This window comes from Lynx rufus, unplaced genomic scaffold (assembly GCF_022079265.1).
Source record: "Lynx rufus isolate CCGP_SWC_20201006 ecotype Redwood Valley unplaced genomic scaffold, mLynRuf1.p SCAF_2, whole genome shotgun sequence".
Lineage (NCBI taxonomy): Eukaryota > Metazoa > Chordata > Mammalia > Carnivora > Felidae > Lynx > Lynx rufus.
The window spans coordinates 218,492,508-218,509,451 of record NW_025814834.1 but is presented as its reverse complement, the minus strand read 5'-3'; the positions used below and the strand labels follow the sequence as shown (position 1 = coordinate 218,509,451).

Sequence of the window (16,944 nt, the reverse complement as noted above, 5' to 3'; positions counted from 1 at the left end):
ACCCCTCAAGACGCCTGGGCTCCCTTTCTGAGCCAGCTGAAGCCGCAGGCACCAGAGCGAGAGCAGAACCCACAACCATCCAGAGGGAGGGGCAGCGGCCGCCACCTGGTTTGCACCTGTGCCTTCACCCTGCCCAGTTCCTGAGTAGGACCGCAGGCCCGGAAGGCCAAGGCAAACAGCCGGGTTCCTACGACTGGGTTCCAGCCCCACCCCTGGCACAGGCGTGAAGTTGGGAAGCATCTGGGCAGCCGCTGTCTATTCTATTTAAACAGCCGAGCTGGTCAGAGGGTGCTGGCTGGCCATGCCAGGCACAGGACGGACTGGCCAGCATGTCACTCCCGGCGGCTCACCTGGTCGGCCTGCAGCTCTCCCTCTCCTGCTGCTGGGCTCTCAGCTGCCACAGCACAGAGACGTCTGCCGACTTCAGCCTCCCTGGGGATTACCTCCTCGCAGGTCTGTTCCCTCTGCACTCTGACTGTCCGGGCGTGAGGCACCGGCCCACGGTGACCCTCTGTGACAGGTGAGTGAGGGGTCCTGTGCCTCTAGGACCTCTGCCCATCCTCTGTCCTCCTCAGTGAGGATCTTGCCCTTTCTGCCTCCCGAGCCGCCTCCCATCCCTCCCCATCCTATGGTCACCACCTTCAAGCCTTGGCTGGACCTTCCCTGGCACTTCTGCCCAGGTTCTGCTTTGTAATACGTGATTTTGTCCTGGCTGTTCGAGTGCTTTGTATTATAATCCCATTCCGGTCATTTCCGGGCTTTGGGATGTAAATAGGCAGTTAGGTTTTCCCCTGCTTTCGTGTCCTCCCCACTCCTCTCCAGGTTCAAACTCCTGTGTCTCCCCGATGGCAACTGAGGAGGAGAGGGAAGGCACTGGGAGCATATGCTTTGGGAACCTAGCAAAGATACCTGAGATTGGTGCCTTGCCTTTGGGAAGTTGACAGCCTAATAGAGAAAAATATGTTTCCCTCCTAAAGAAGATAGTTATTTGCCATCTGTGCAAGTCACAGGCTTGGGAGGCTCGAGGACGCGTTGGGACTCAGTGGCAGGATGCCTTAAACGTGACGCACATCTGACAGTCACCTCTACCCTCAAGACGCCTGGGCTCCCTTTCTGAGCCAGGTGAAGCCGCAGGCACCAGAGCGAGAGCAGAACCCACAACCATCCAGAGGGAGGGGCAGCGGCCGCCACCTGGTTTGCACCTGTGCCTTCACCCTGCCCGGTTCCTGAGTAGGACCGCAGGCCCGGAAGGCCAAGGCAAACAGCCAGGGTTCGAGGAAGAAGGTTCTGGAGAGTCTGGCGCATGAGGACTGGCCCAAAGAGCTACAGATAGGAGCCCAGGTAGAGGAGACTTGGGGAAGAGGAGACACACGGATGTCCGCTTCTGAAGGTGTCACCGTGGGAGGCAATGAGCACCCTCTGAGGGACTCATGGACACAAGTGATAGAAATGATAGAAGACCCTTCTAACAAGCAGAAGGGCTGGAAAGTGAAACGTGCTAGCACACTCTTCAAGCAGAGCTGAACCGTGTTCCTGTTGGGATCCAGTCAGCGGCTCCCGAGAGGCACTGAGGAACACAGGCCCTCACCACGTTCACAAGTGTCCTGATGAGAGAGATGCTAGGTAAACGAGGTTCGACAGGTGTGTGGTTAATTTTATACATCAACCTGGCTAGGGTATGGTGCCCAGTTGTTTGGCCAAACACCAGTCTAGATGGGGCTGTGAAGGTTAACATTTAAACCAACAGGGTGAGTAAAGCAGATCGCTTTCCATTGTGTGGGTGGGCCTCATCCAATCAGTTGAAGACCTTAAAAGAAAAGATTGAGGTTCCCCCAAAAAGGAAGAAATTCTGCCTTCGAACTCAACACTGCAGCTTTGACCATTGAGGGCATTTCCAGCCTGCCCTGCAAACGCCAGACTTGCCAGCCCCACAATCATGTGAACCAATTCCTTAAAATAAACTTCTCTTTCTCTCTCTCTATCCAACTGGTTCTGTTTCTCTGCAGAACCCTGACTCACGCAGCAGGTTTCCCTGCTACAGGACTTCATCAGCCTTTCAACACTAATATGCTCATCCAGGGAGGAATGGTTTGTGGTTTCTCCAAGTTGTAACCACCCCTCCTCACCCCCCCCCACCCACCCAAAGGCCTGTTAACACAGCTGAGTGTATGGTACAGGGCCCACAGTGAGGTCATGGTGGTAGGGGACGGGACAGATGCCCTCAGAGTTTCCTTTCTACACTTCCCCCCACCCCCGACGCCAAGAGGGTCTCGGCAAGGCCTTGCCCTTCTGGGCTCTCAGCTTGGCTTTCTCTACAGGCCCGACAGCTTCAACGGTCACGGCTACCACCTCTTCCAGGCCATGCGGTTTGGCATCGAGGAGATAAACAACTCCACGGCCCTCCTGCCGAACGTCACCCTGGGATACCAGCTGTACGACGTGTGCTCGGAGTCTGCCAACGTGTATGCCACGCTAAACGTGCTCTCCCTGCTGGGGACACATCACATAGAGATCCGAGCAGACCCTTCCCACTATTCGCCTGCCGCCCTGGCTGTCATTGGGCCTGACACCACCAACCACGCAGCCACCACTGCAGCCCTGCTGAGCCCCTTCCTGGTGCCCCTGGTGAGCTGGAGCCCGGGGGCCTGTCCATCTCCCCTGCCGGCAGGTCCAGCGTGGGCTGGGGGGGGGGGGAGGTGGGCAAGAGCTGCCATGCCCACTCTGGCCCCCCGGGTCTCCTGGGTGGTCACATTGCAGGGGGCCCTGCCCCCTTCACAGTCCCCGCCCCAGCATCCCTTCCTCCCCAAGTGCTGCATCCAGACCTCCCTGCCTCAATGTCCTGAGAAAAACCGTCTCCTTTGAAACTGCTGCCCTTTGCTCTGCCCCCTCCATTCCATCTCCTCTGTGAAGAATGGAACACCCTTTGTTTCCCACCTCACACACTTGTCCACTTCTCCCCGCCCTCCTCCTTCCGGTCTTCCTTCCCTCCCTCCCAGCTCAGGCTCAGAGGTGTGGTCCCCCTCCCCCTCCAATGCTGTCCTCCTGGGCCTCACCCTCTCCTCTGCTGGTAGGCCTGTCCTAGGCTTCCTCCTCCGCCTATAAGCTGGCTTTACCCCTCTCCGTCTTCCAGGCACCTGTGCTCTTAGCGCTGCCCGCTCTCTGAACCTCGTTCCGTGGAAACTTGTGCACTGAGCTCTCTCTTCTTGTTTGCTTCTCCCTCTCATCACTTGCTTCCCGGGCCCCTGCCCTGACTGCTGCACCACCACTCCTGCTCTTGTGATCTCCAGGGCTTTCTAGATCTCCAGGTCCAGCAAATGCTTTTCAGCCCTTCTTTGCTTGACATGACGACTTTGTGACAAATTTGACCAGTCCTTCAGTGACGCTCTTGCCTCGGCATTTATGACCTGCCCCCTCCCTCTCACTTGTGGCACCTCCTTCTCCTCCTCCTCCTTCTCAGTCTCCTTTGGAGAATCTCCTCCCCCCCTCTTCTGAAAAAGTGGATGATTCCCAGAGTGCAGGACCGCTCCCTTTCCCAGGCAGGTGCTGGGAGCAAACAACTTTCCCTACTCTTCAAGATTCTTCTGGCTGGCCTAAAGATTAAGTTGATGTGACACAGATGAACAGGAGAAAGTCAAAATCGCGTATGTACATGGAATCTACATAAACACGAGAGGTTCAAAGACAGGCAAAGTGAGGCTTATCTGCTATCTTGAACTATGGAGAAGTGGGTAGGGGTCAGACTTCAAAGGAAAGGAAGACAATTCATAGGAGAAGAGAGAGTGAATGTGTATTACACAACGTTTGCTGGGCCATCCAGAAACAATGGGACATGGAGAGGAATTTTAACAAATCGGACTTGGCTAGGTTCCCCCCACCCCCACCCCTGCTTACCTCGCCCAGTTCCTATTGTGATGTAATTCTCTACGGTGAAGCTCCTGAACCTGGGGCAGCTTAGCTCTCTAAATTCTTTTGGGCAGTTAGGGGAAAGGACAAAGTTTCCCCCTGGGTCTTTTGCACCTTAATGATTTTCAACTGGAAATTAAGCCACACGCCCAGGTGGCAGATCTCGGGGCGGTTCATTCAGAACCTCTCCGCAGGCCGTGGCCCCACGGCTCCCTCGCCCTTCCCTAGCTTCTGCCCTGAGTTCTGAGCACCGAGCCTCATTTCTGGCTGCGCTTCCGGGGTCTCCACTTCATGCATCCAGCGGGCCCCCCAGCTGAACCCACCTCCCTATACGACTCGAGCCTCTCTGCTTCCTGCCCCCTTGCCTTAAGAGTGACCGCCTCCACTCAAGCCAGGAACCCGGTGGGCCACCTACATTCCTCCTTCCCCCACCCCCACAGTTAGCCCACCACCACGGCCTCTGCTTTTACCTTCTGTGAGCGGCCGGGCCCATCCCTCTTCTCCGTCACCGCTGCCACGGCTCAAACTCAGGCTGCCAAGCTGTCTCTTCGGGATGACTCCAGCAGTCTCCTAGGAGGAGTTCTTCCTGACTCTGGTCTTGAGCCTTTTCTAACACATTCTTCACTGAAATCAGATACACCCCTGACACACAAGTCTGGGCAGATTACCTCTCTGCCTAGACATTTAAGGGGCTCCCCAGGGCCTGCAGATAAAGACCAAGTATCTTAGCTCCCTTAGTGCCAGGACTAAGGCCTCCTGCCCTGACCAGACACGCCTACTTTTGTGCTCCTCCTTCCGGCCTCCAACCTCCTGGGTCAGTTCTCTCACCGGGTGTAGCTTTTGTTCTCTTCCCCTTCTTCTCCCACAAACCTCCCCCTGGGTTTCTGCCTCTTCTTTAGATGTAGCTGGTCGGCCTGCAAGTCCACCAGAGCTCTCCTTGAGAGCCAGGGCTGGGACCATGTCTCCCTCCTCCTCGGGTCCCCGCGCCCAGCACAGGGCCAGCACTCGGAGGCCCTGAGTTGAGGCCAAGGCCACTGAGGTCGCTGAACTGAACCCCCCCGCCCCGGCCCCCCTCCGCAGATCAGCTACGAGGCCAGCAGCGTGACGCTCGGAGTGAAGCGGCATTACCCCTCGTTTCTGCGCACCATCCCCAGCGACAAGCACCAGGTGGAGACCATGGTGCTGCTGCTGCAGAGCTTCGGGTGGGTCTGGATCTCGGTGGTCGGCAGCGACGGCGACTACGGGCAGCTGGGGGTGCAGGCGCTGGAGGAGCAGGCCACCCAGCAGGGCATCTGCGTTGCCTTCAAGGACATCATCCCCTTCTCTGCCCGGCCGGGCGACGAGAGGATGCAGGGCATCGTGCACCACCTGGCCCGAGCGAGGACCACCGTTGTGGTCGTTTTCTCCAGCAGACAGCTGGCCAGGGTGTTCTTTGAGTCCGTGGTGCTGGCCAACCTGACTGCCAAGGTGTGGATCGCCTCAGAAGACTGGGCCATCTCTAGACACATCAGCAATGTGCCCGGGATCCAGGGCATTGGCACGGTGCTGGGCGTGGCCATCCAGCAGAGGCTTGTCCCTGGCCTGAAGGAGTTTGAAGAGGCCTATGTCCAGGCAGATAAGGGGGCCCCTGGGCCTTGCTCCAGGACCTCCGAGTGCAGCAGCAACCAGCTCTGTAGAGAGTGTCGGGCTTTCACGGCAGAGCAGATGCCCACGCTCGGGGCATTCTCCATGAGCTCTGCTTATAACGCCTACCGGGCAGTCTACGCAGTGGCCCATGGCCTCCACCGGCTCCTGGGCTGTGCCTCTGGAGCCTGTTCCAGGGACCGAGTCTACCCCTGGCAGGTAAGGTAGCCCAGACCCCGGCACCCTGAAACGGGGTGCTTTCCTAAGGCAAACAGAGTGATCCGTCTCTGGCCAACTGAGTGCCGGGGGTGGGGGACAAAGGCCACCACCCATCAGAAGGCTAATTCCTTCTCTTGGGCTTCACTTCTCTGACCTCGGCCCCTCCCACCACCATGCTCCAGACCCAGGACTAAAAATCTCTGGAAAGGGGGCCTTTTTAGAAGCTTCCTCTCACTCAGGAGGCCAGTTGGGAGGGTCGAGGGGCTTCCTTGGAAGGGAGGGGGCTCTGAATTTCCAGACAGACTGAAGCCACCCAAATGGAAGCGTTTGCTTCCTGAGCCTTCCGGGTCTGGGAGGGTTGAGGAGGAGCAGCCTGCGTCATCTGTGGCTGTTCCATGATCCCCGTGTATCTCAGCTTCTGGAGCAGATCCGCAAGGTGAATTTCCTCCTACACAAGGACACCGTGAGGTTTAATGACAACGGGGACGCTCTCAGTGGCTACGACATAATCGCCTGGGACTGGAGTGGCCCCAAGTGGAACTTCAGGGTCATTGGCTCCTCCATGTGGCCTCCAGTTCAGCTGGACATAAATAAAACCAAAATCCGGTGGCACGGGAAGGACAACCAGGTAATGGAGCCGTGGTCACTCACCAAGTCACCGCCTTACGGGCGGCCTGGAGCCTGAAGTCACTGTCGACACAGCTCACACGGAGCAGGAGGGGGCCCCGGGTGCCAGGCCAACGTGGCTCTATCCAGCCCTGCCAGGGAAGCCCCGCAGACCGCACACAGATGGCCGGCTGCAGCTGGTATACACAACCAGGGGCTGTGCCCTGGGAGTGAGCCGTGAAGGCAGATGCACGGAGATTCCCATTCGCCATGTGAGCATCCCTTGACGTGGGCCACTCCATGTGGTTCCAGAACACCTGTGGCTTCTTGCAGGTGCCAAAGTCTGTGTGCTCCAGCGACTGCCTCGAAGGGCACCAGCGAGTGATTTCGGGTTTCTACCACTGTTGCTTTGAGTGTGTGCCCTGTGAGGCCGGGAGCTTCCTCAACAAGAGCGGTGAGTGTCCAAATGAGTGGGAGAATGACTGGGCACTCCCAGGGTCTGTATGGCAGATGAGGGGATCTCCCTTGGGCCACGCATGTGCAGAACCAGAGCCTTGCTCCCTCTGTTGCCAGTTGAGGTACAGGTTGTAGAATATTTGCCACCAGACTGAGTTCTGATGAAGCAGAAACCAACAACCAGTTGAAATCCTCAGGTCCCCTATGTCTTTTACTAGAGGGCTCCTGATGCAATCCCTGCAGATGCAATCTTATCCTAAATTCAACCTTTTTATGCGAGCAGATGTAGTTATGTTCCCTTGTCCCCTCCCATGCTGTCTGTGTGAAGTCCCTTCCGTTGCCCCTGCCAAAGACAGCCAGCACCTTGGACAGCTTGGCCTTGATGCAGATACTATTGTATCCGCAGACAAGAAACATAGCATACTCCACCCAGAGATGATGCAAGGTCAAGATCAGAGAGCAAACTCAGGTAGCGAAGGGCTCAGCCCAGAGCTGGACTCTGTGAGCCACGTTCTTTCCTTTTACTATCTCTGTGGGCGTGAGAACACATCTCTTCTGTTCTCAGAGAGTCAGAGAAACCACAGAATGGCAGCACAGATAGGGGGCTTTGGGTAATGGAAGTGCTGGGGAGATGAAAATGCCCTTCCTTTGGGGCTGGTTGCTCCTATTGGATCATAGCCTCACTGGCATGTGGGCAGAGCTACCAGAGTAAGGCCCTCTCTAAGGATCTCTTGGTTTGCAAGCCCCTTCTGGGATCATAAGCCATACAGAACCTACCCAAGAGTCTCCAGAATCTGCAATTAACACAGGCATCTGGAGGAAACACTTGGCCGCGGGGCCCCACTCAGGGCTACCCCCTATCTCGCTGTGTGCAGTAGGAGCCCGGCTTCTGTGGTACAGCGCTCCCAGCACCTTGCAGGCCTACATGGCTTCCCTTCCTCATTCCTGCTCTGCTCATCTAGCTCTCAGGAGCCCCCTCCCCCTTTTCTTCCAGACCTCCACAGCTGCCAGCCTTGTGGGAAAGAAGAGTGGGCACCTGCGGGAAGTGAAACCTGCTTTCCACGCACCGTGGTGTTTTTGACTTGGCACGAGACCATCTCTTGGGTGCTGCTGGCAGCTAATACGTTGCTGCTGCTGCTGGTGACTGGGACTGCTGGCCTGTTTGCCTGGCACTTAGACACCCCTGTGGTGAAGTCTGCTGGGGGCCGACTGTGCTTCTTCATGCTGGGCTCCCTGGCAGGGGGCAGCTGTGGGCTCTATGGCTTTTTTGGGGAGCCCACGCTGCCCACATGCTTGTTGCGCCAAAGCCTCCTTGCCCTGGGTTTTGCCATCTTCCTGTCCTGCCTGACCATCCGCTCCTTCCAACTGGTCTTCATCTTCAAGTTTTCTGCCAAGGTACCCACCTTCTACCGTGCCTGGGTCCAAAACCACGGTCCTGGCCTATTTGTGGTGATCAGCTCAATGGCCCAGCTGCTCATCTGTCTAACTTGGCTGGCGGTGTGGACCCCACTGCCCACCAGGGAGTACCAGCGCTTCCCTCAGCTGGTGGTGCTTGATTGCACAGAGGCCAACTCACCGGGCTTCATGTTGGCTTTCGCCTACAATGGCCTCCTGTCCGTCAGCGCCTTTGCCTGCAGCTACCTGGGCAAGGACCTGCCAGAGAACTACAACGAGGCCAAATGTGTCACTTTTAGTCTGCTGCTCAACTTCGTGTCCTGGATTGCCTTCTTCACCACGGCCAGCGTCTACCAGGGCAAGTACTTGCCCGCGGTCAACGTGCTGGCGGCGCTGAGCAGCCTGAGTGGCGGCTTCGGCGGTTATTTCCTCCCCAAGTGCTACGTGATCCTGTGCCGCCCAGATCTCAACAGCACAGAGCACTTCCAGGCCTCCATCCAGGAGTACACGAGGCGCTGCGGCTCCACCTGACCAGTGGGGCGGGCAGGGCCTAGCCGGGGAGGTGGGGGGTGGGGGGTGAAGGGGTAGAAGGTGGGGTAGGGGCGCCTCCCCTGCCCTGAGGGTCGAAGGTCGAGCGAGGCGAGCGGGCCCCGCGCCCTCCGGGAGGCCTTTTGGACTCCTGTCTTGGCTCGGGTAGTGTACGCTCACGGGAGTCCAGTCCAGGCTCCGAGCTGCCAATAAAGCGGTGAAACATGCGTCCTGGCTGCTCTAGCTGTCTGAAGCGAGGGTGGGGCGCTGCCTCCTCAACTGCGGACGCCGCGGGAGCCGACCGCAGCCGGAACCCCGGCACTCGGCCCCAGCCCCGAGGGCGCAGCTTGACGTTGCTAAGCAACTCGGGGACGTCAGCCCTGGCAGAGCGATCTGGGCCAAGCCCCCTCTCCCCATACCATTGGCCGTTCTCTGCCTGGTCCCGCCCCAGGGGCGGAGCTAGAAACCCTGTACCTCCTGGTTTCCCAGCGCGTCCGGCGCTCCCTGACGTCACGTCCGGCGGCGGCGGCGGCGGCGGCGGCGGCGGCGACGGCGGCGTCTCCGTACGGTCGGCCGGGCACGTACCGCCCGGGCAGTTGGTCAGTGGGGCTCTGGAGGCGACGAGGTCCGGGGTCTGTGGGGCCGTCGCAGGGAGGACAGGCCCGGGTGAGGAGTTCGGAGGCAGCAGGGTGTGGGAGGGAAGGGCTGCGGGCCGCCGTGGCCGCCAACTGGAGTGTGACTGCGACCGCCTTCCGCCCGGCCGCCCCGGACGTGTGGGCACGGCGTGGGTTCTGCTCACCTGTCCGCACCCGCAGCTTCCCTGCCACGGGTCCCCTCGCTCTGCCAGGCCGATCAGTTCGCTCTGATTCTCCGTCTCTTCCCCCCACACTGATTCCTTCCACCCGCACCTCTTCACGACCCTGTCCTGTTCTCCGCCAAGCCATGCTTCCGTCCCCAACCTAGTCCGTCTGTGCCCCTGCCACACACTGTCTCTGGCCCACCCAGTATGGCCTGCTCACCTGGCTCCCACTCCCAGGGAGGTGTTCAGTCCATTCCTGTCTGAGCTGACTTCCTCTAACGTTGACCTAAGCCCTCGTTGAGATAAACATGACCGAGTACCGTCCACCTCCCCTTTTGTTCTCCCCAGTCCAGGGGCTTCCCCTTGCTACTCCTGGGTTGGGCTTGCCAGGATGTCACTTCTACCTTCCTCTCCTCCAGACAGACCATGGACGGCTCCTTCATCCAGCACAGTGTGAGGGTTCTGCAGGAACTCAACAAGCAGCGAGAGAAGGGCCAGTACTGCGATGCCACCCTGGACGTGGGAGGCCTGGTGTTCAAGGCACACTGGAGTGTCCTTGCCTGCTGCAGCCACTTCTTCCAGAGCCTCTATGGGGATGGCTCAGGGGGCAGTGTTGTCCTCCCTGCCGGCTTTGCTGAGATCTTTGGTCTCCTGTTGGACTTTTTCTATACTGGTCACCTTGCTCTCACCTCCGGAAACCGGGACCAGGTGCTTTTGGCAGCAAGGGAGTTGCGAGTGCCAGAGGCTGTGGAGCTTTGCCAGAGTTTCAAGCCCAAAACCTCAGTGGGGCAGGCATCAAGTGGCCAGAGTGGGCTGGGGAAACCTACCCCCCGGAATGTAAACAGCCACCTCAAGGAGCCGGCAGGCTTGGAGGAAGAGGAAGTTTCGAAGACACTGGGTCAAGTCCCCAGAGACCAGGAGATCGGTGGCAGCCACAGCCCCGAAAGGCCCCAGCTTGGTCTCCTGGCCCCGAGTGAGGGCCCCTCCTTCCACCGTGGGAAACTCAAGCAAGCCTTGAAGCTTTGTCCCCCAGAAGACAAGGAGCCTGAGGATTGCAAAGCACCTCCAAGACCCTTTGAGGCTGAAGGTGTCCAGCTGCAGGGCGGGAATAATGAGGTACTGTGCCCAGGGTGCTGGGAATGGGGAGGTAGGAGTTGGGGGTGGTGGTGGAGACACTGACACTTTTCTGGAATAGTCTGGACCCCAAGATAGAATCTTTGTTAGGTGGGGCTGGAATAGGTTTCCTCCAAACGTAGGAATCTGGCTCCATCCTGCAGCCTCCGGCTAACCTTCCTGTGAGTCACAGCTGTCCAGGGTTGGCAGCTTCTTGGGGTTGGGTAGCTGGCTTCAGGGTTACAGGTGTTTCCCCAGGGTAGTGAAGTCCAACCAAACTTCCAGTTCACCACAGAGTCACTGCCCTCCAAATCCAAGATTCCGAGGAGGCCTGCCCTAGGACCTTGATGGGAACAGTCACCGATAAAGGGAGTCATCTTGGGATGGAACTGGAATGAGCCGACTGCCCTGTAGATCTGCCCCCAGAACTCCTAGTGGTTCATTTGGTGACCTTGCCTCCTGCTGCCTTTTCTGCTCTAGTGGGAAGTGGTGGTTCAAGTTGAGGACGACGGGGATGGTGATTATGTTTCTGAGAGTGAGGCCTTGCCAACCAGGAGGAAATCAAACATGATCAGAAAGCCCTGTGCAGCAGAGCCAGCCCTGAGCACAGGTTCCCTGGCAGCCGAGCCGGCTGAGAGCAGAAAAGGTACAGCGGTGCCGGTTGAATGCCCCACATGTCATAAAAAGTTCCTCAGCAAATATTATCTAAAAGTCCACAACAGGTAAACGTTCTGTTTTTCTATTTTTTTTTTTTTCCCTGTCTGCTATTCCCTTGTTGGGGGAGGGGGCCTGCACTCCCTACTTCTGGGCCACGTGGGGGCTGAGGGCTTTGTCTCACACTCGTAGTGCCCGATGTTGACGTGCCTCTCATCATCAGGGAGGGAGAATCTAGTGGTGGAACAGATTCTTTCTTCGTCTGTCTCTTACTCTGAGCTTCTGGAGTGGGTCTGTAGACACCTTGTCAATAAGTTCCACCCACTGTGGACCTTGACCGCTAGCTGCCTTTTGCCAAGGGGATGAGAGAAACCCATGGCTCTGTGCTGTGGCTGAGGCGCCACCTTAGGTATTTCTAAAGCCCAGCAAGGTGGGCTTTGGGCCAAGGAGTCAGTCTTTAGGGTCGGTGCCTCCTGTGATTCTGGGGGAAACGTTAGCCCCATGGTGTCAGTGGAGCCTAAAGGACTATTTGTTTAAAACCGCATTGTCCGAAAAGGTAACCAGGTGCCGTATGAAGCTACGTTAACTTAAAATAAAAGTACAGTTGGCTTTTCAGATTAGTAGTCACGTTGTAAGTGCTCGGTAGTCACCCGTGGGCCCCGGCAGCTGACTCAGCACAGACAGGACACTTCCCCGGTTACAGAGAGTTCTCTTAACAGTGCCGCTCCAGGTCTCTGCAAGGTCTCCGGGGGTGGCAGCCAGGTGACATGCCTTCCAGTCCTGCCACTTCATAGTCCAAGATGTCACCAGTCTGATTTCTTGCCAGGCCAGGTTGGGCCACACACGTGTTCTCAGTGCGACGCTCTGGGAAGCTAGTAGTGACGGGAGCTGGGGGATGCCTGTTTGCTCGCTTTGCTGTGAGGCACCTGCGGCCAGTGGGGTCTGGGGAAGACCCGTGTGGGAGGCACCCTGGAGTGACCCACGTCAGCCTGGATGCTCCCCCAGCAGAAGACTCCGGTGCAGGCCGCTGGACTGGCCTTGAGAACTGCGAGGGGATAGTGCCCTCGTGAGGTCATTGGGATGGGGACAAGGACAGTTAATTGAGTGGCGGAGGATGGCCTCTGCGAAGTCGTAAGAGCTCTTCCTGTCTTCTGTTGGGTGGCTGACAAGACTGTTCTGGGCGCTTGGTGTACCTTAGCGGATAGAGCAGGGGCCTCGTGGGGCCTTCCTCTCAGCGGGGCAGAGCAGACTGGAACTGACAGCGACTTGACAGGGTGCTGGAAGGTGGGAAGTGCCACGGAAGAAAGGAGGAGAGTCCCACCTAGGGGTGGGGTGGGGTTGCAGTTTTAAAGGAAGGAATTTTGAGCAGACTCCAAGGAGATGAGGACTTCTACCAAGCAGGGCGGAGGGGAGGGGGTTGTGGGTCCAGGAGAGCCAGAGCAGAGAGCTTGGGGTGAGCCAGGGGCCGGTGAGCGTCAGGGAGACCAGACCTGGGGAGCGAAGCCCCGCGGTCAGGGGCAGGCCGGCTAGGCCCCCGGCCTTCTCTCGGTGAAACGGGCACCATCGCGGGGTTGGGAGCAAAGAGGCGATGAGGTCTGACTATATCTGAGGGCGCCTCTGGCCGCTGAATTTCACGTCTGTCGGGAGGCAGGCTTGGCGGGAACCCAGGGGTGGCATGGCTGCGCTCGGTGATAGCAGTGGAGGTGAGGTGAAGTGCTCAGATTCTGGCTACGGTTTTGAAGGTAAAGCCCGCAGAACTTCCAGGCAGACCGGGTGGTTTCTCTAGGAAGTCAGGACCCAGGGATCATTTCTGTCTTTGCAGAGATGCTAGCCAGCTGGGCCTGTGTGGCCCTGCGGTGGCCCCGCTGTAGGGAGCTGTGCGGGCTCCCACAAGAGGAGGGTTTCTGGGTTCCCCCGTGCAGGTGCATCGGCCAGGCCTGAACAAGCCTCGTGGTGAGCCGTGGCCGGCCTCAGGACCACTCTTGCGCTGCACCGTGGAGCACGGCGCTGTCGGTGGGGGAGCCAGAGGGACACCGGGTGAGGGGGAGGCGGGCAGTTACTCAGTCTCCCGCGCCCGCCGTGGCTTTTCCTGGCAGGAAACACACTGGGGAGAAACCCTTTGAATGTCCCAAGTGTGGAAAGTGTTACTTTCGGAAGGAGAACCTCCTGGAGCACGAAGCCCGGAACTGCATGAACCGCTCGGAACAGGTACTTGCGGGCACTGGCCCAGGACTCTGTGGGCAGGGGACGCTGGCCTTCGTCTTCCTGCCATCTGAGAGGGGCCCTCAGGAAGCCGTCTTAGGATTGTAAACTCAAGAGAGCTGGAGTGTCCGCTCCAGCGGATGCCATCGAGTCCGCTTCCTGGTATTACAGGTGGGGATACTGGTCCCGAGGGTGGAAGGGACCGGCCCCAGAGGGACTTTTTGGAAAGCATTTTGAGTTTGCCTGCTTGGGTCCCTGGACTCTGGAGAAGGGGCGCCTTGGTGGGGACGGGCTGCTGCCCCCACCCTGCTGGCCGGCCCACGTGACGTGGCCGGCTGAACCCCACCCTCTCCTCCTAGAGGCCTGTCGCCAGTGTGGGGTCTGCGGGTGAGGTCTCCCGGCTCCTGCCCCCAGCCTGTGTGGTGGGTTTGCAGTGCTCAGCCACGGTCAGGGTCAGGGCAGGCAGGTCACGTGTTGCCCTCTCCCACCCTAGCGATCCCCCCCTCGGGCAGACTCCTCCCAGCAGCGAGTGGAAGCCCGGGCAGAGGCTGCCGTCGCAGGCAGAGGCCCCCCCCTGATGCCGGCCCTGCTTGCCCCTCACACTGCCAGGTCTTCACGTGCTCCGTGTGCCAGGAGACCTTCCGCCGGAGGATGGAGCTGCGGGTGCACATGGTGTCCCACACGGGGGAGATGCCCTACAAGGTCAGGCTTGGCCTGTCCCCGGGGCCGTGGGCGGAAGGACAGCCCCTAGATCCCTCTTGCCAAGCCCTGTACGTGGGGTGATGTTAGGCACCTCCCTCTCGCCAGCTGTCAAGACGCCCAGCCTTCTGGACCCATCCAGTGTCCCCTCCCTTCAGGCAGTGCCCCTGGCCCTCTCTGGGTCCTTTTTCTTTCTGTGGAGGGCAGGCTCGGCATCTCCGTGGGCACGGCATGGTGGGGGGGTCCTCTCTGGAGCGTCCTTCACACCAAGGAACCTCCTGTCGTCTCGGGCTGGGCCCTGCCTGTGGGTTGCTGCCCCGATAGCCTAGGGGTGGCCAGGATCCCATTGGTGTGGGTGGCCTCCGAGGTGACCTCTGGCCTGTTTTCCAGTGCTCCTCCTGCTCCCAGCAGTTCATGCAGAAGAAGGACTTGCAGAGCCACCTGATCAAACTCCACGGAGCCCCCAAGCCCCACGCCGTAAGTGCCAGGCTGTGCTGAGAACTGGGAGCTGGCCATAGAGAGGTGGCCACAGCCCCGTCAGACCCGGCAGACTGTGTGGTTTCTGTCTTGCGGGGGGCCAGGGAACCCCTCCCCGTTCTCAACCTGGTCTCACTCCCTCTGCCCCACAGTGTCCCACCTGTGCCAAGTGCTTCCTGTCCCGAACAGAACTGCAGCTGCACGAGGCCTTCAAGCACCGAGGGGAGAAACTGTTCGTGTGTGAGGAGTGTGGGCACAGGGCCTCAAGCCGAAACGGCCTGCAGATGCACATCAAGGCCAAGCACAGGTGCGGGCTGGCCGGGCTTCCCCAGGGCCTGGTCTTACTGCCGGCCTGGAGGGTCCAGAAGGCAGCTAGGTGATGCTCTCGTGGGACAGAGCGTTCTCCACCCCGAGTCCGGTGCCTGTAGCCTCTTCGGTGGGGGCACCTGAGGGGGGAGTAGGCTTGCCAGGCAGAAAGGCTGAAGGAGAGGATCTCAGGGTAACGTGATGGCAGATTCTTAGTTTTGTGGTTCCCGGGATGGCGCCGGTGCCCCTCCTGTCACTGCCCGAGCCCTTGTGCCGCACGGCTGGTCTCGGCCTGCGCCCGGTCCCACGGCTCAGGCGGGTTTGCCTCGGCCTGGCCGGTTTCCCTGGCTCCGGGGCCAGCCGCGCTCCCAGCTGTCGCGGGGTGAAGGGGGCTGCTTCCCGTGGTGATGCTCCTGCCCCGCCCCCTGCCCCGGACAGGAATGAGAGGCCGTACGTGTGTGAGTTCTGCAGCCACGCCTTCACCCAGAAAGCTAATCTCAACATGCACCTGCGTACGCACACGGGCGAGAAGCCCTTCCAGTGCCACCTCTGCGGCAAGACCTTCCGCACCCAAGGTGAGGCAGGCCTGTCCTCTCCCCGTCCCAGGCCGCGGCGCAGCGGCTGAGCCCCCGCCTTGTCCCCACAGCCAGCCTGGACAAGCACAACCGTACTCACACTGGCGAGAGGCCCTTCGGCTGTGAGTTCTGCGAGCAGCGCTTCACCGAGAAGGGGCCCCTGCTGAGGCACGTGGCCAGCCGCCACCAGGAAGGCCGGCCCCACTTCTGCCAGATCTGCGGGAAGACCTTCAAAGGTACCTGGGCCTGCGGGAGGCCCCTGGCGCTCACCCTTCCCCAGGCACGCCCTGCGTGGGGTGGAGGGCGGGCCGTATCCCGCTGACCAGGGCCAGAGAGCGTCCGCGGGGAGAGGTCAGGCGTGGCGGTGGCTGTCGCACGCCCCTTCTTGGTGCCAGTCTTCCTACCAGAGGATCTCTTCTCCCTGTGCGTTAAAGACCGGAGCTTGGAGCTGCGGTGACAGGGCAGGGCGGGAGCCCTGGAGGGTCTCGTGCAGTGGCACCCTCAGGGTGGCATTGGAGCCTGGCAGGGCCCTCGGAGCAGCTGCAGACCCCGGACCGCCCTCATCTGGGCACCGTGGTGCCCACTTCCTGCCTCCCCTCAACACCGGGGTCTCCTCCCTCCCACAGCCGTGGAGCAGCTGCGCGTGCACGTCCGAAGGCACAAGGGCGTCAGGAAGTTCGAATGCACCGAGTGCGGCTACAAGTTCACCCGGCAGGTAGGCCTGGGGCCGGCCGGGGTCCCTCCTCCTGCCCCCCACCCCGGGCCCCTCCCTGCCCAGCCCTGAGTCCCCTCGCCCCCCAGGCCCACCTCCGGAGGCACATGGAGATCCACGACCGGGTGGAGAACTATAACCCGCGGCAGCGCAAACTCCGGAACCTGGTCATTGAGGACGAGAAGATGGTGGTGGTGGCACTTCAGCCACCCGCCGAGCTGGAGGTGGGCTCGGCCGAGGTCATCGTGGCATCCTTGGCGCAGGGCGGCCTGACCTCCCAGCTGCCCAGCCAGAGACTCTGTGCGGAGGAGAGCCTGGTGAGCTCGGGGGTCATGGAGCCCTCGCTCATCATCACGGCAGCCATCCCTGAGGACTGTGACACGTAGCACCCCTGCCACCACAGCCCACTTGGCCCCAGCCCCCAATAAATCACACGGTTTGGGACTCCGTCGTTTCAGCCTATCTGGCGGTCTGTTCCCCAGTAACCTGGTGTCCGGGGTGTGCTGCTTTCCCGTCGAATCTTCTAGGAGAAACGGTGCCTCACCCGGCCATCTCTGCGCCTCAGGGTGCTGCTCGGCCAGCCGCTTCCCCACCTTGTTGGGAGACCTCAGCAGAGGCAGACTCTGGGCGGGTGTCTTTAGGGGCCAGGCCCTGGCCCGGGTGCTCTCGTCTCACTG

At 59.9% G+C, this 16,944-nt stretch overlaps 2 protein-coding genes across 4 annotated transcripts; both read left to right on the top strand.

Annotated features, from left to right (window-relative positions):
• Positions 1 to 329: 329 nt before the first annotated feature.
• TAS1R1 (taste 1 receptor member 1) lies at positions 330 to 8,733 on the top strand. Its single transcript, XM_047084416.1, has 6 exons — positions 330 to 520; positions 2,319 to 2,625; positions 4,984 to 5,745; positions 6,161 to 6,373; positions 6,685 to 6,805; positions 7,802 to 8,733. Exons 1-6 carry the CDS (start codon positions 330 to 332, stop codon positions 8,731 to 8,733), a joined length of 2,526 nt encoding a protein of 841 aa, XP_046940372.1.
• Positions 8,734 to 9,258: 525 nt separating this feature from the next.
• Positions 9,259 to 16,711, top strand: ZBTB48 (zinc finger and BTB domain containing 48). 3 transcript variants are annotated; one of them, XM_047084882.1, is made up of 11 exons: positions 9,259 to 9,396; positions 9,953 to 10,645; positions 11,123 to 11,364; positions 13,393 to 13,504; positions 14,108 to 14,200; positions 14,588 to 14,674; positions 14,827 to 14,981; positions 15,419 to 15,555; positions 15,627 to 15,791; positions 16,182 to 16,270; positions 16,357 to 16,711. In XM_047084882.1, exons 2-11 carry the CDS (start codon positions 9,956 to 9,958, stop codon positions 16,651 to 16,653), a joined length of 2,067 nt encoding a protein of 688 aa, XP_046940838.1. In that variant the 5' UTR covers positions 9,259 to 9,396; positions 9,953 to 9,955; the 3' UTR covers positions 16,654 to 16,711. The 3 variants fall into 3 exon arrangements, with proteins under 3 accessions (XP_046940838.1, XP_046940837.1, XP_046940839.1); XM_047084881.1 differs by having other exon boundaries at positions 9,949 to 10,645; XM_047084883.1 differs by having other exon boundaries at positions 9,267 to 9,329; positions 9,949 to 10,645.
• The last annotated feature ends 233 nt before the right edge of the window (positions 16,712 to 16,944 follow it).